The 17,670-nt window shown below is 45.9% G+C and overlaps 2 protein-coding genes across 2 annotated transcripts; one reads left to right on the forward strand and one right to left on the reverse strand.

The window, feature by feature from the left end:
- The first annotated feature begins 3,485 nt into the window (after positions 1–3,485).
- LOC136056687 (proline-rich protein 9-like) lies at positions 3,486–5,306 on the forward strand. The gene is made up of 2 exons (XM_065748990.1): positions 3,486–3,502; positions 4,480–5,306. The coding sequence occupies exon 2, from the start codon at positions 4,491–4,493 to the stop codon at positions 5,115–5,117; it is 627 nt and encodes a 208-aa protein (XP_065605062.1). The 5' UTR covers positions 3,486–3,502; positions 4,480–4,490; the 3' UTR covers positions 5,118–5,306.
- A 5,449-nt stretch (positions 5,307–10,755) lies between these two features.
- LOC136056662 (skin secretory protein xP2-like) lies at positions 10,756–14,600 on the reverse strand. Its single transcript, XM_065748954.1, has 2 exons — positions 14,540–14,600; positions 10,756–12,736 (listed from the first exon to the last, which is right to left on the reverse strand). The coding sequence occupies exon 2, from the start codon at positions 12,713–12,715 to the stop codon at positions 11,750–11,752; it is 966 nt and encodes a 321-aa protein (XP_065605026.1). The 5' UTR covers positions 12,716–12,736; positions 14,540–14,600; the 3' UTR covers positions 10,756–11,749.
- Positions 14,601–17,670: the final 3,070 nt, after the last annotated feature.

Consider the following 17,670-nt stretch of genomic DNA (forward strand, 5'->3'; position numbering starts at 1 on the left):
GCCCCCCCACGAACACTGATTGTCAAGGATCCGAGAGGTTCCTCTTTAGCACCAAGTATGTTTGCCAAATCTGAGAATAAGCAACATACCCAAGAACTTAAAGCCCCACCACTGTTTGTGCCAAGAGTGCTGCTCTGCAGTTCTCCCAGTGCAGATGTTGCAGGGTGCTCAGCAGCAGCTGCAGAAGGGAGGGAGGCACCCACCCATCTACTGAGCAGCAGCATGGGTGCACCTATGTCTGCAGGCACCCACTGTCTTGCTCTTAAGCGTGCCCCAGAGCATTAGGCTTATGAGTAACCTACAATTAACACGCTTGGAAGAGAAGCTGGACCAATAGTTGGATGAGCTCAGTCCTACACAGGGACATGGCATTGCATGCTAAAGGAATCATTGTGCAAATCATGTTGCCCTCGTGCAAATCATGCTCCTTTCTCACGTCTCCTGGTCCCATTCTCCCTGCAGAGCCTGGCTCTGCTGCTACACCACAGAGGCACCAAGCCAATCAGGTCTGGCTAATTACCCCTCTGTGGAGATATGGTGTGGCTCCAAAGCTCTTCCAAAACTCACTGTGCAACCAGAAATTATCTTTGTTCCTTCTCCCAAATTTGATGGAATGCTGCACTGGGGGTGGAAAAAATAGCATTCAGAAAAGATTTTCCTCAAATTCTTTCTCTACCTTATTTTTGAGTGGGCATTACAAGGCTGTGCCATAAGAAGAGAGACAGAGATCCTTCTCCTTTGGGTAGCTGGAAGTCTGTGTCTCTGAGACTATTATAACAGTTATTAACAGCATTCAGAGTTTTCTGGGTCAGATAATGCGCTCTGAGCTCTGAAATGTACTCCTCAGGGATTGGGACACAGATTTATTCAGTGAAAGAAAGCAAGATTCATGTTCTTGAATGCTGGAAAATCAAAGCAAGTATCTGCAATAGTCAGAAGGCAAGAAATAAAACAGATGAGCTTTTTTTTTTTTTTAGTTCCTCTTTTTCAGACCTAATGGCATTCAGCTGCTCACTTATCATTCTTCATTGAGGGCTCACCGTCCTGAGTAAACAGGAAAAGAGGAGGATAGTGCCAGATTGGGGTTCCTCTCAGCCCAGAAGTAACGATCTCATTACTTGATCAAACAGTCCCTGGGGCACAGACTAGACGAGCCACTTGTTTTCATGTGATGCTAATTGCGTTGTGCTCAGCCCGTTGGCATCTCAGCTATGTGAGGATTTCCAAAGCCCAGCGACGGCCATGGGAAACCTCCCTGGTGCTGAGAACCTTCCTGTTGGTAGGGAATGATGAGAGGGGAAAGTTGGGTGTAATGGAAGATGTAATCATGGGAGAGCATGCTGGGAAGTCCTTGCCATGCTGAGAACAAGGGGTGAATTCTTATTTTTCTACGGAAATGCTTTGTTCACCTAAATGTGAGTGGTGTGCTGGATGGGATACTGCACAGTCACAAAGCTTTTTGCAGTCATGTATGAAATCCCTGATGCCAACAGTACCAGATGCAACAGAGGGAGAAGTCTTACTCTTGAGTAAAGCAGAGGATGAACAACCCACAGGTGTCCTATCTCTAAAGTCTTCAGGAGCCTTTGAAACAGTTCTTTCTCACTGAAACAGCCCAAAGCAGTGCAGCCAAAATGGCCACCAACGGACACTGCTACGGAGTGCTGACTCACAGAACTTAATGGGAACAGTCAAACAGCCAAATGGCTCATAAATGTAATAGAGATCCACAAATAAGTGCTAATTTAAAATAATAATCCAGCACTCCAGTGTTCCCACTTATTACAAATGTGGATCCATTTATATCTCCTAAAATATCTATTTCTCCCAGAACTCATTACAATTTCTTGCTAATCAAATATAACAATAGGGTATACAGTAACACACTATAAAAAGGGAGAGGTGGAACCAGTCCTCAGCATTGGTTTCAGAACTGAGCCTGGAGCCTCGGGTAAGTGTGGAGAATGGAACAAACCAGTCCTAGAGAAACTCCCCAGTGAGATAAGTGATGGTGGCAACTGCTGAAAGGGGACCTTGAGGTGCTGCAGAATGCCAGCTTGTCAAGCATCATGCAGGAAGGTTAGTGCCAGGGGGAGGAGATGAGGAGATGTTCTTGCATCAAAATGATGAACACTTGAATCTCAGCTGGTTGCCCGCTGAATGTTTTACAGTCTGTGGGGACTACTTGATGGGTCTGTCTCCTCACTCTGAAGCAGATGTCTAACATGAGCAAATCACACCTTGAACATATTCGTTCTTTCCTATCATGTACAAAAGCTGTAGTGCAAGTCTAGGGGAAAAAAAAATGCATATGATGCACCACGTCCCTGCTACAAGGGAAGAGAGGAGTGGAAAGAATGTGTGAACCACAAGATGCTGCTGGGAGAACGTCAAGAGCAATGCAAATCTGCTCACATGGGCTCAGGACAGGAACTCAGCTTCCCTGTGTAAACACCAGGAAGGAATCAGTGCTGGTGCATGTCATTCTCCAGCATGATCCCAATGTCCAGTATAAACAGGATGCATCATGCATAGATGCTGAATGGGTTGTTGGCTTTTTTTCTGCCTATTCAGCATTTTTGTAAGTGGTGTAGTTGGCTGCCTACACATAGCCCAGGGATGACATTCCATCTCCATGAGTGGGATATTTTGGAGAAATGAAGATTTTCTGTTCTGTGTATCTGAGTGGCTTATCATGGCTAGATAAGGGCTTCAATTGCTTACATGGAGTCCTGGGCCTAAATTAAAATGAAGTGCTTTACACTTCTCTGGCAATGAAAAATAGGTCTTTAAATGTGTCCCCCTTTTCTTTGCCCTCAACAGCTTGAAGAGATTCCCATTGGAGTTGTGTCCCCATTGGCACTGCCAAGTATGAACATTGCTAATAGGACGACAGTGGGCAGGAGTGGGTGGAGTACATTTGGTGGCCAAAAAAGTACTGGAGAAGCAGAGATCTCAATATATTGTGGAAGCACTGATGGAACACTGTAGGATTAGATCACTCTTACCATGAGAATTAGGATGCAGTATTTCTCATAATAAATCAGATCAGTTGCCCATCTTCCCTAATAATAACTGACTATTCTTGCTGAATTGAAATAAACAAAGGGATCGTTTAGATATTTATAGGGGAAAAAAGGAGATGAAAATACCCAGGCATACTAAATCTCTTTGGAAAAGCAATTCATCTAGTATCTACATATTTTTTTTTTCAGTTATTGTATCATTCCCACTGGGAACCGCATGACATGTGTATAAGGTGGAATCAGGATTTGCTCAGGATCACGTTTTGCCTGGAAGAAGGTCTCCATCAAAAATTAGGCTGTAAACAAATATGTAAAGCATGTGCAGGTGGAGTCTATGCAGCTTGTTAGTGGTCAGGACTCCATACCCCTGGGCTCCCTTGTTTCCGGAGATGACGCCACTCACGCCATATAAAAAGGTTTGCATTTTGATGCCCGAACCAGTTCATTTGTCTACTCTCTCACTACCTTGGTGAAAGGTAAGTCTTTCTTGGATTTATCAGGGAATAATTTGATAACTGTGCTTCTTGGTTGCTCTGGTCAAAAGGATTTATTAACTATCACAGGAAAGCTTTGCTTCAGGTGCTCCTGTTCCAGGATCCACCTAAGGATGGGGAGAGGATGTCTGACTCCTAGAGATTGCTCTTTCTTGAGTAGTTTGCAAATGTCCTGTCACATCTTCTCTTATACTCCCTCATATTCTATCTTCATTAACCTTTTTTTTAAACCTCATTAAGTCAGGAAATTAAATAAATTACTGGATGCTGCAGATTAAGACTTGGGACTTCAAAGGAGATGGGTGGGAAGGAGCATTATCATGAAGAAGGAAGCTGCAGGACACCTGAGGGCTGAGCTGCAAGGAGGCATCTGAGAGAAGTCAACATGGGGAATTGAATCGGAAACAGGAGCTGCAACCTCTGGGCTAACCCTTTCCTCTTGAAGGAGAAGCCCATTAAAACTGATGCAACTCCAATGCTATACCATGATACACAGCACAGAGAATGTCTGAATTGGTGGTTTTTGGGCTTTCTCCTCTGGGATTAGCAGCTTGATGTCTACACAGATGGGAATATGCTCTGTGATGTGTTTGAAGAGCTGAAGAAGTGACCAGCAAAATTTATGCATTGGAATGTCTATGGATTTAATTAAGAAAATAAGGAAATGGGCTATTGTTAACGTTATGGCTTTTACTGTGTGCAAGTATGGCTTTTAAACTGTGTGTAACAGTTGTGAGTTTATGGTTGTGGTTTTCCTTGCAGTGATGCTTGCAGGTTCCCAGGAAAGTGTTAGTTGTACGTATCCAGATCCAGAAATAATTAAACATAAATTTTTCCCTGATTGACTTCTCAGCCCACCAGCTAACTGCTATGTCTGTTTGAAAGGCTTTGGTTGTGAATCGTGCCTCGGGGAGTAAAGAGAGAAGTCCTTATTTGTCTGTCTTGTCTTTGCCTTCCAGTATCCAACAAGATGTCTTACTACGAGCAGTGCAAGCAGCCCTGCCTGCCCCCTCCCATCTGCGTGCAGAAATGCAGCCAGCGTGTAGAGCCCTGCAGCAACATCTGTGTGAAGCCATGCCCCACGCAGTGTGTGGAGGTCTGCCAGAACCCCTGTGCCTCTGAGTGCACCACGTGCTGCAGCACCCAGTGCGTGGAGCCCTGCAGCACTCAGTGCAGCACCCAGTGTGTCACCCAGTGCGTGGAGCCCTGCAGCACTCAGTGCAGCACCCAGTGCGTCACCCAGTGCGTGGAGCCTTGTAGCACCCAGTGCAGCACTCAGTGCACCACCCAGTGCGTGGAGCCTTGCAGCACCCAGTGCACCACCCAGTGTGTGGAGCCTTGCAGCACCCAGTGCAGCACTCAGTGTGTGGATGTCTGTCCCCCTACGTGCATCGATGCCTGCATCAAGCCCTGTGCCACCCAGTGCCCAACGCAGTGCCCAGTTCCATGCGTGGAGCAGTGCAGCACCCAGTGCAGCACCAAGTGTGTGGAGCCCTGCCCAGCACAGTGCGTGGAGGTATGCACCAAGAAGAGTGTGGATACATGTGAAACCGTGTGCCTGGAGCCGTGTGGCACCGTCTGCACTCGCCCGTGCTGATTGCCTTCATTGCATGGGCTTTGCGGGCAGCCCCGATGCTTTGGTGCACTGCAATACCTGCAGGCTCATGAACACCCAGGGAATGAAATACAGATGACAGACCCACCTGCAACGTACCAAAACCTCTCCCAGTGTGGCTACCCCATGCTCTCTTTGACTTTAAAAATATTTATCTCAATTTTTCTTCCTACATTTTCTCTTCCTGTCCTACTTTTTCTTGGTAACTGCAGTTGGCCAATATTTTATCTTGGGGAGATATTCTGTAGTGGTTGTACTGTGAGCTGCTGATGGAAGATGCCTCACCTTCTGTTCATTAATTCTCTTCTTGTCTTCTAGTCTTTATCCTCTTGCCTCTTAGTGTCTATGTGCAGCAATAAAAATTGACCATTGATGGCATTTATGTGTCATCTGTCTTTCTTTATTCCCCGAATTCCCCTGTCTTCAGACCAAAGGACACATTCCTTTACTTTTCCCCTTAAAAAGATGGTATGATCATGGAGGATTTGTGACTACAGTCCTAGAAACTGAGCATGCATTCTAATGCTGAACAATGCCAATGCCATAAACAAAACATCACTCAATGAATACTTTTCTGGCAGGTATCACAGTTTTGTTCTACCTAAAAATAATGATATTTTTGGTCTTTGTGGCTTTGGACTTTGAGGCCTAGTCTTAGAAACTGTTAAAAGGATATTTTAAATGTAAGAAAAACCCAAACCCAAGGGAGAAGGCATTGAGAAGGCACTAAGATCAGTGGTGTGATCTTAATTATTAATTTAAACCAATTCAAAGGAGATGAAAATGGCCTTTTCAGGCAACTTTTCTCTTGATCCTCATTGACTAAAGACAGAAAGTAGGAGATCTGGCCTCAGGAGGTGAACCTTGCTGTGGCTCAGGAGCAGGTCCTTGCCTTGCAAATCTGCAGTTTAGCTCCCAAGGTTGCTGCAGATTCTTCATGTGACGTTGGGCAAGTCTCACCATTGTTATCTATCCATTCCCCCTCTGCAACAAGAAATCACCTCCCCAGCTGATAAAGCAATTGGCACTGAAGGTTCATTAACATCTGTCAGGGAACAATAAGGTTTTAATTCATTCACAAGCACATAATTTATTTGGAGTCTCAGTTCTGAAGCCTATGGAGGCCCATTGTCTGAATGGAGTTATAACCACTTAGATGTTGAATTTCAGAGATAATGCTTTCTTTGTCTTACACACCTGCATGTGACTTGCTCACCTCTGTCTCCATGATGGCCATGCAATTTCCATGTCTGGAACAGAGGATTATTACCCACCTACCATGTCATTATGGCAAGGGTGGAGAGGAACTGATGTAGAAAAGAAAAGAGTTATATTTAGTTGCATGTAAACACTGTTACCAAATCACCTTTTAATGAAACCTTGTGTGCAGGTGTAGAGTTTGACAGTAGATTACTTTTTGTCTTATTTCTGTCAACACTGAAAGGTACAATCACTAAACAGGAATAACGACAAAGTGTTGTATCTCATGAAGGCAAACTGTTTCTACACCATCACACACCTTTACATTCAGAGACACAAACCAAGGGAAGGTGGACCAGATATCCTCCAACTCCTGCTGTTGAACACAAATCTTTGGGGATTCATCAGTGAACTTTGCCATCCATAACCCCACAGAGGACTAGTGGTGTAGCATCAGCACCCACTTCCAGATGTGGAAAAAAATCTGTCAGGAAGTCATGTGCAGCTGCTAATGAGATCTATTGCCCAGGTTAGTCACCTCTGACTGATTCCAGTCCTCTTCATCCAGCTCTATCATCCACGTTAGTCATTTAATTCTCCTCCTCATCTCTGCAAGCACTGCACCAGGCACAGAAATGACAGATGTGAGCATGCTGGGGGAAGTGGAAAGAGAGCTGCTGGGCTGTGTCAGTTGTGCATCCTGTGCCTGATGGACCATCTCTGTTGCAAAAGCCCTGACACATCGTTCCCCTATGCACCTGTGGTCAGTGTTGAGCATTGCTAAGATTCTCCTGTACGTTTACAACAAATGAATGGTGCTTGGTCCACATTAACCACACAGTCATTAAGACCCCTGATTAATCAGCAATGAATGGGGGATATTACGTGATGGGATTTTCCATTAGCACCTTCTACTCTCTTAGCCAGTGGAAGTCATGTCCGTCATCTCTTTGCATAACGCACCACTACATTGGAGTTTGAGCTGTAATTCACAGAGCTGAACATGACCCCACAGGGCGCAGCATTGAGGAACACTCAATGAAGTCTTGAACTACCATTTCCATTAGAGCTAGAGGCAATGTTTCTGTTGAAACAGTTTATCTGTTTCTTCCTTGGAAAAAGTCAAGAGGACTGACATTTTTCTCAAACACAGATCAATCCTCAGCAAAAGGAATCCTGCCACGACCTCAGCCAGCCAAACCCAGTGCTTGTAAACAAGTTTAAGATCCTTCAGTGAAAAACTAAGGGAAATCCCAAAGAAAGATAAGGGGGAGGGGTTCCATATTTTTTCCTTTTCCTTTTTTTTTTTTTTTGGATAATATAAAATGTTTCAATTCCCTTTTTGGGAAGGAAATGGACAACAGAAGCAACATCTGTCCTGGTGACCACACGCAAAATTACTGGGAGACACCTTAACTTTATGCAAACATGTTTTAATGACATTGGATCTGAGCTGGCATTGAAATTTGAGTTCACCTGTGAGATCTTGGCCCAGGGTCGGGACAAGATTAATTATTAATAAATTAGCCAGTTATTACCAGATTGGGTGTGCCCAATTAAAAACAACAAATCCCCCGCACCTGAAAGAGGAGGCATCTCTGCAGCCCTTGACTGAGGTCCAGGAGTACGGAGGTGTCAGTGGAGCAGGTTCTGGTTGTGAAAGATTCTGGTCATCAAGTTAATCTGTTGTCATCAGCTCCTGGGGCTGCCTTCAGAGAGCGTATAAAAGCCTCCTGCTCTGGAGATTCCTTGCACCCCGTGGCTTCTCCCCTTCCACCAGCAGCAGCCGACGCAAGGTGAGTCCATCCATGCAGACCCAGCAACGCTGGGGGTTATCGTGGTGCTCTGTTCTTGGGAAATGGGATGGTTTCTCTTTATCATACTTCTCTGGTAGCAATTCCTTGCAGATTTTCCTCGCCGTTTCTCCTGCATGTAGGTGAAAACCATATTCTGTCATTTTGAGACTTTGTGAGGCTCCAGACCGTGGCTCGCTGACTTTCAATCAGCAAACCCTTGTCATCCCTCAGCATTTTCTTCCAGCTGATAAGAATCCTTTTGGATAACCACCAGGTGTTGAGGATCAGACGCTGAAGGATTTCATCCACTGATGTGTTCTGCATTTGCAGAGTAGTCGTGTGCTGATCACCACGATCTCCCATGTTCTCAGGGCTCTGAATCTCACTTCTGTGCACAAAGTGGTAGCAACAGGAGGACAATTCCTTGTGTTTGCAGCAGAGGACACAGCTCCTGCTCTGGGTTCTCAGTGCTCTACGCAGAGATGTGATCATAGGCAGGGGGATTGCTATGAAACTCTTTTCTCTTTCAAAAAAACAAACCCCCCCCCAAAACCACTTGCAATACTGAATTATCACTGGATTTTTGCTTCTCTTGCAGCAAACAAATATTCCTTTGAGTTCCTTAGCCTCCATGACTTCATTACAATCTTTCTTGCTTCTTAATCTATCAAAATTGCAGTGTTCAGAAAACATCGAGCAGAAGGAAAAGACCACTCATTGTTTCTCTCCTCCTCTCCCCCCTTCTTCAGGAACCATTCCCCTGTTGGGATCACAGCTTCAGCAGGACAGTGCTTTCCTCCTGCATTATCTTCTGCTTCCATGCAGTTATGTCCTGGGGCTTCAGCAGTGCTCCATGGTGCCCAGAAACAAAGTCTGGGGGAAGCTATGACAGACTGGAGTCACCAACAAGGGGTTGGTTTGAATAGCCCCATTCTGAGGGATTTATGCATTTTTGTTGGTTGTGGAGTTGTTTCCATGTTTTTATTTACTGCCAGAATTAACTTTTAAAGGCTCCTCACTGCTAGCTTTGAATCAAGGTTAACAAAGTGACTGTAGCTATATCTGGAAAGAGAACTGTGTAGGGCTCAAATTAACCAGAGAGGCACCTTGCTTTTCTTCCAGGCTCAGCAGAGATGTCTTCCCACCAGCAGAAGCAGCAGCAGCAAATACCCACCCAGTGCCAGCAGAAGTGTCCCCCAAAGGGCGTGGAGCAATGCCAGGCCCCCAAAGGACAAACCAAGTGCCCTGTGAAGAGCATCCCGCAGCAGCAGCAGCAGCACCAGTGCCCCAAGCAGAAGTAGTGCCCACAGCAGTGGCCATGAATTGCTGTGGAAGATGAAATTGCATCTTTCCAAGCTATTTCCCCTCCTGCCAGCTCTGCATGAATAGCTAGAAATTTGCAAAGCGCCTTCTTTGTTTGCAGAAATCACAAAGAGATGCAACTCATTATCTCGGATTTATTCATCTTCTATTATAAAAGAGTTGTGGGGCTGTTTCCTTCTGATCTTTAATTTGGGACATGCTGCAATAAAACTGTAATTAACCTCCTCACTTGCCTCCTGATATATATATATATTTTAGCTTTGCTGGTGTCATTCATTGTCTTTTGCTTTCTTTTCATAACCAAACAGTCACCTTTCAGTATACACGTGCATATAAGGCACACCCACAGGGAACCATGCACATCTAGGTTTCCCAAGGAGGAAATGGCATTCTCAGGTCTGGAACATTATGAGATTTTGCAAGTTGTTTTCATCCTGAGCTGGAACAAACCAGGCAAAAATCAGTTTTCTGCAAGGTATAACGTTCTGAAACACATTCCTGTGGGATTTATCAAAGCAATTAATCACAACTGAGAGTCCCAGCTGTACTATAGCTGCTGAGAGAAAAGCAATCTTCAGAAGTCTTAACACTGAAAGGAAGCTTTTGATTGCTCCGAATGATTATTTCCAGTTTTAAAAGAATCAGAAACAGAATTTTGAATGTTTCTGTCTCTCGGCAGGAAATATTGGCTCAGCTAATTGATTTCCAGCCAGCTGTAAAAAAAATAAAAAAGCAGAGGAGGAACATTATCACAGAGGCAGAGGCAGTGAATGATGTGATATTGATGCCTTGCAGTCAGACATCAGCCGGCTCTGCAAGCCAGAGGCTGTGTCTGGTGTGGTTCTGCAATCTGGTGATGGGACTGGATGCATCCAACACCCATCCGGCAGGAATGGGGTGAGATTGCATTGCTCCTGGCTCACTGGAGGTGGGAAATCTGTTTGCTGTTGCTTGCAGCTTGCTGCGTAGATGGTGTTTGAATTGGAGAGATGGAGCAGGATGCGAGCTGAGCAGCGTCCTGCTTTGGGGCGGGGTGCCCTGCAGAGGTGTGTCAGTGAAGTTCATTAGTGTTTCATTGCAATTAATTAGTGTTTCAGTACCATCAGCCATCCCATGAGTTGGTGCAGCACAGAGCTTCTTGCAGGTGCCTGCAGAGGTGAAGAAGGCTGAGCATTCCCCTCAAGCACCCACATCTCTGAGTCCAAAATCACCTGGCTTTCACCCTGAGGGGTGAGCTCACAATGTGCAAGCCGAGAGCCTTGGTTCTCTTTGTGAGAAGAAGCTATTAAAAGTCTCACAACTCAGTATTCAAAGACATTTTTATTGTTCATTTTCACAGTGAAATAAATCCTGGATTCAACATCAGCCTAAAACAATTAGGGTGAAGCACCAAACACATACACAACAGCAGTGTGTGGTGAAACATGTTGCAGGGTGTAAGTCAGACCATGCACGCCGCCTCCTTCATCCTGTCTGACAGCTAGAAACCGTGCCGGGGGTTAATCTATTTCAAAACACGTCTGGGTTGCATTTAATTACCTATACCTTTTCCATAAATACTCTCAGCTCAAGCTGCTCCTGACACATCCTAGAAAATCTGAGGCGAGCTCTCTCAGGAAAGTGCTGATGACAACCAGTTTAGCAAAGCAGATAATTAAGAGGCGATGGCTCTTTCGTAAAATTTTATCCCTTTCCTCTAGGCCAATGGGTTTTTTATTACATAAAATATTCAGCACTGGGGATTCATGATCCTGAAAGCCTTGGTGCCACTGACCAGAACACCTTAGCTGCAGCTTTAGTAAAAACCTCAGATTCTATTAGTGATAGGCAAAGCCCTAAATGTGAGATGGGAGGTGGCATTGGTGTGCAGGGAGCTGGGGAGGGGTGCGTGGGAACCAGGAGGCAGTGTGCAGGTCTGCAGGATGCATTGACTCATCGGGTGAAGGTTTGAATATTTGGTGTGATGAGCCCTGGCTGCAGCCCACCATCATGCTCTTTGGTTTCTCTCCAGATGACTGAATGATTGGGAGACAGCAGAGATTCAGGTTGCTGGAAAGCCAACTGCTCATGTCTGCACCACCACTGGGAGCCTTCCTATCTATGGCAGTCCTGATGTGTCAGGTAGAGAATGGCAGTTAGTGAGGACAACGCGAGCATTAGTGGGGGGAGCTGGGAGCTGTGCTTAACAGAAATTCTGCGGTGGGTAAAAGGGTGTTGGAAAATGACCTTTGTGAGACATGGGGAGAGGTCTTGCATCCTGCTTCTCTCTTCAGGGCTTCCCTTGCCAGCTGCAAGTTATTTCTGGGTCAGTGGCCACGGGCTGGGCTGCTTCACCTGCTGCTGCTCGAGGGGAGGATGCTTCTCGGGAAGGGAGCTCTGCTCTGGCTCTAGGCCAGGTGCAGGAGTTGGTACGGGGACCTCCTTGCACTCCTGCTTCTCCTGGGGACATGGTACAGGGTCAGGGTTTTGGACAGGGACTTCTACTGGGATCTCTTTGCATTCCTGCTTCTCTGCAGGGCACGGGGTAGGCACGGGAACCTCCTTGCATTCCTGTTTCTCCTGGGGACAGGGTGCAGGCTCAGGATTTTGGACAGGGACTGACACAGGGATCTCTTTGCACTCCTGCTTCTCTTGGGGACACAGTGCAGGTTCAGGCTCTTGAACAGGTTCTGGCACAGGGACCTCTTTGCATTCCTGCTTCTCCTGCAGACAGGGTACAGGCTCAGGATTTTGGACAGGGACTGGCACAGGGACATCCTTGCATTCCTGCTTCTCCTGAGGACACGGTGCAGTTTCAGGAGAGGTAACAGAGACTTGCACAGGGATCTCCTTGCACTCTTGCTTCAGCTGGGGGGCAGCTTCAGGGCAGACAGCAAGGACTGGCTCTGGCAGCTCTTTGCATGCTGACTTCTCTTGGGAGGATACAACAGGCTCAGGCTGTGATACGGGAGGGAAAGTTGGTGGTAGCTTGCTTTGCTGCTGCTGCTGCTGCTCCTGGGGAGGGCACTCAGGTATCACGCCTGCTGGTGCTTCTCCCTTGCCTGATTCCTCTGATGGTGCTGGCAATGGCTCTGTTTCTTCTTGATGCTGCACCACTATGACTGCTGTCACTTCTTGGACTTGTGCTTCAGATTGGTGTTGTTGAGGGCATGGGACAGGCTCAGGGCAGGGCTCTGGCTCTTGGTTTTGCTTTGAAATCGTTTTGCTCAGGCCAGGTGGGAGAGCGATTTCCTGCTTGCACTGCATCTGGTTCAAAGACATCTTTGCAGAAAACAAAATTATCTGAAAGAAACGTCAGAGTGTTATTGTGTCTGCTGAATGAACTGCATTGGGATAAGAGTGAAACAATTATATATAATGATACATTAATCATCTGCAAGACTAACGTTCTCTTAGCTTGCCCTTGGTTACCCAAGGTAGGTTGGCTCAGGAGGAATTACGATTTGCTCTTTCTTTTTCATCCTGTCTCTGACTCTGCCTTATCTTGTTCCTCTGTTCCGCTCTGCAGTGCGGGACAGCCCTGTCAGGTCTAGCAGAGGTAGAATCACTCCTTTGAAATTGGAGCTGATTTACACTTCAGAGCTCTTCCTCCTGTTGCTTAGCTCTTCCCAACGTGTTAACTCGCTTTCATTTCTTTCCTGGGGGACTGATGAGAGGAGCTGGCAAATAACAGATCTGCTGGATTGATAGCGGTTTCAGAAAGTCAAAATAATCGTAATAAAACGGACTGCTAAGGACAAGCATTTAAAAAAATGGTGCATCAGAAAGTAGAAAATATAAATCTGGGTCCAACAGAATGTCCCACACTGACAGGACTGAAATAGTCTATTTCATTTCACCTATTTTAAAATGGTTTCCAGATTTTTCTTGGAATTAAGGCATCAGGGTGGACCTCCCAAGAAAGTAACATCTTTGTGTAGCACTGGGAGCCTAAGCAGTACCCATGTAATGGGCCAGCTCCACCTCAATGCTATCACTCACTTCATAGTGACATAATGGACCAAGGCCACAGTGTCACAGTCCTTCCAGCTGCCATGGAAAGAATTAGGAGTGGTGATGCTGCCCTACATTTCTGAACTAGCATCACTAGCATCACTAATAATGCATGTAGTTCACATGAATCAGGGTAATCAAAAGGGATTTCTTCTCCCAGGGCCAACGATGTGCAGTGTGCCACATGGGTTCTCCTAAGGCTTTATGAAACTCCCTCTCTTTGGTGCACTGCTGAAAGAAATGTTATCTGAAAGAAATGTCAGAGTGTTATTGTGTTTACTGGCTTGGCTTGGCTGCCTGGTGACACAGCTCTGGCAAGTTCCATGCTGCTCTTTTTCTAAAGACAATCTAAGGGCACAAAGAAAAGGTTAGAATTGTGGAAGCATGAACTGGGAGGGTTGCCTTTAAGTCCCACCAAAAAAGGACTGGATCCAGTGCAGATCAAGACTGCATGGAAGTGTTCTCCCTTCCTGTGGCACCTGCACTGCTCAGCACATCTTCAGACCAAATCATTGCTCTCCTCCCCGTCCTCCCAGATCATCCAGATCACTATCTGATATCCTTACTGTTTCCTTTCCTGATAGTGTCTTAAGCCATGAATGTCAAAGCATAAGAGGAGTATTTTTGCCCTCTGCTCTATCAGCCCCTCATAGTCACAGATCTGACTTTTCTGTAAATAATTATTCAATGAAATTAAAGTTTTAAATAATAACATATTATAAATAACAGAATCATAGATAATGGACTTGGAAGAACCTCCAGTAGGCCATTTAGACCTTCCCTTTCCCTGAAGGCAGAATCAGTTATACTTTAACCAACATAATTTTATCTAATTTCTTCAGAAAGGATCTAATTTACCACTTAACTATCCCTGAATTTACACACAATCTGAATTTACCTTACAGAGCCATGCCCAGAATGCTGGTCCCACCCAAAGCACGCAATTTCTCCCCTTTGTAGGAATCTTTTGCATGCTCAATGTCATCAAATAAAGCACTACTTTAAAAAACCTGCCTCCTTTAAACCTCTGTGAGATTATAGCTAGCATTAAATCACAAGCATCACAAGAAGTATCAGTATTCTGTGACTTACCCAACCAGTCAACAGAGAGAAGTGCAAAGTCGAGTGGATGGAGCAGCATGGAGATTTGGGAACTTTTATATGGTTTCAAAGCCCTGCCTTCTGGGGATGAGTCCTCCAGGTAATGAGCTCATTCTTTCACAACTGCCGTTGTGTGTTTCCTCCACAGACTTGTTTTACACGTAGGCAGTGTGAAGAGAGCTTTTTGTGCAGAATGCATTTTAATCCCTTTTCTGGCTGATCTGAGTCAACAGAAAACTTTCTCTGTGAATAAAGGTCGTAGCCTTTGGTTATCACTGTCACTGCAGGCCCAGTGAGGTCTTCCATGCCAGCTATTAGTCTTGCCCCCATTTATTAGGATGCATTTGTGGCTTAAGACCTGGGGACTTTTCCTGTTCTCGACATCTGCCACCTCCTTTCCATCGATGAATTTTCTAAAGTGATTTTCTAGTCATTCTATCAGCTCATGATGGATGGGTTTATTTTTTTCCCATTAAGATCTTCATAGCTTTCATTCTTCTTTCATTTCAGAACAGATTATTTCAAATGCATGTTGTCGTCCATGGTGTAGTTCCCAGCTAGCAAACACGACAGAAGGGGGACCTGAGTTTATCTTCATACATCATGTGAAGAGGAAAGGGACTTTTAAGAGCATATGAGATTTATCACACTGCGATGGAATTGGGACATCACACTGGTTTGGGTGCTAGGATGGCATTTTAAAAGAGTGTTTCAATACAGCAGCGAGATGAAGGGAGTTTGTAGTGCATGCAGTGTGTTCTCATAGCATTATTCCACATTCAAAGTATATGAAGTGAAAATAGCTCACTGATTATTACCCTCAGATCTCACGCAGCTGTTAGGATACAATCACACCATCCTCACTGTTGAGGGTAGGGGTAGTTTGATCCCACACAGCGACGCATCCCACACAGAGGTGAATTTCATCACATTCAGTTGTCTCGGATCTATCTTTGTCCCCTCTCCATGATTTTACCAGAGCACCTTATCAGAGCGCACACTGCAGATGCAATCGTTGCAACAGGCTGAGCTGGTACCCGATGCTCCTGAGGCTCCCAGTGCAAACTTGCTGGCTCCGGCTGTGGTGTAACTTCCTCTGCTGATAATCATTTAGCAACTGAAGCACAGGACACCTGAAGTTTAGACCACGTCTTCTTCTGCCATAGTGTGACTTCACCCATGCAACTTCCTTTCTTGCCTCATTGCAGGTGGGGCTGAGCTGGTGCCTGGCTGGCTCTGGAACGTGCTGAGTTCTGGTCAGCAGCAAGGGACTGTCCCAGCCTGAGATCTGCCAGCATCTGGAGCCTCACCCATGCTCTGCTGGCACAAATTGCTGCCAATAGCCCCACGGAAGGCAGGAGGCAGAATGCTTTTCAGCCACAGATAATCTGTCTGTCTGCTTTCTTGGTAGTTCATGCTTTGTGGTTATCAAAATCCTTTGGATGAGTTTGCTTTAGAACTATGGCCCTTCTAGGAGAGCTATAGGAATACAGCAAGGGGGAATAAGGTCCTAAACCCCATTTTTTTTATAAAGCTCTCCCTGTTGGTCTGGAGGGGACAGATTGGCTGTTTTCAGCGGGAGGCTGTACATTTCGTTAGGTCAAATACTGCAATGGAGAAAAGCGAATGTGCAGGTTCAGGCCAGAGCTTCAGTAACCTTTGCTACAGCCATTGAGGAGAGAGAAATAAGGCACGTAGTACCAGTGTCTAGTGCTGAGGCAAAGGCAGCTACAGGTGCAACCACCACGGTCCTGCGTTGAGACACTGCTTTCATGTAAGCAAGCAGTTAGCTTTCGGGAATATACAGCCAATTTGGGTGTCAATTTTCCAGCCTCAGCTTGCAACATTCTGTGAGTAAAGAAAATCACTTTCCATAGCTGGAGGGGAGACGACCTGTGCCGTGTCTGCAGACCAGGCGAGGCCGTCCTGACCTTCCGCCCTGGTTTGGATCCAGCTCTGCAAAGGCTCTGGGAGGTCACTTCATATCCACAGCAGCAACCTCAGCAGAAAAAATGATGGCAATTACCATCAGAGAGGTTCTGAATTCAGCCTGTGGAAAGGGAGTGAATGTTTTTCACATCGTAGCAGTGTAATTGCTTTCCCCTTCCATGCGAATTGCACAAAGACTATTTTTAGAGGCAAATACCATATGCAGTGAAACCTGCCTTGCTCAAACCTCTGGGGAACTACGGGAGAAACGTGCAACAAGGAAAGTGGCTTGGCAGCCAACGTGGGCTCAGTGGTGGCTCAGCTCCTGCCTGGTGGAGCTCTGGCTCTGAGCCTGCTGATCCCAAAGCTGTACCACTAATTCCTGGCAGTGCAACACCACAACTGATAGAAGTGGCATGAGCCCATCCTTCTTCCTAGACAGAAACTGCCACTGCGGGTTCCACTCAGCTCATGAAGGTGCTGAGCTACCCTCAGCCCCCCAGTGGCTTTACAAGTGCTAATCATGTAATAAATTGCTCAAGTCCCCAGGAGTCTAAGATACCTGGAGGGGTGTACAGCAATTACACAAGCAGCTGCAAATGGAGGTTTGAAGCTGTCTGATGCACCATGGAGGTGAGTGTCAGTACCTCAATGGTTCCTGCCTCTATAGTACTTCAGTCTGAAAGAGAGGAGGAGCATTCTTAGAAGCACAGAGCACTGCAAAGCACCTCAGCTCAGGATGTGAAATGTGACCCTCCCCTCACATCTGCAAGGGTGCTCCTTGGAACCTTTGTGCACAGAGAAAACAATCTGTGGAAACTGTTGCTCTCCTGGATTTCATGTCTTGGTGTGATTCATGAGCTGCTCAACTGGATCTCCCAACACAGGGCTCACCCTGATGGTTTAATTAGACAGTGTTTCGTTAACACCCCATCTTGTTCTTTATTATTGTGCCTGTCATCACTTTAGGGTGGACACCTCGATTAGCTCATCTCATGAGACAAAAGACTTAATTACTAGTTACTGAGTTTCCTAGTATCGGTCTGTCTGCTGCGATCCCAGTAACAGAACCATCTGCAGACTCCATCTTCCCCTTGTTCCACAGGGATGGCCAAGCTCACCAGTCTGCACATGGCTTTTTTCCCTCTGCCTGTTATTCCCTGAGAGACTCCCTATAAATATATATTTGCTGT

This window comes from Cyrtonyx montezumae, unplaced genomic scaffold (assembly GCF_038088225.1).
Source record: "Cyrtonyx montezumae isolate F1298 unplaced genomic scaffold, pur_monq_1.0 scaffold_57, whole genome shotgun sequence".
NCBI lineage: Eukaryota > Metazoa > Chordata > Aves > Galliformes > Odontophoridae > Cyrtonyx > Cyrtonyx montezumae.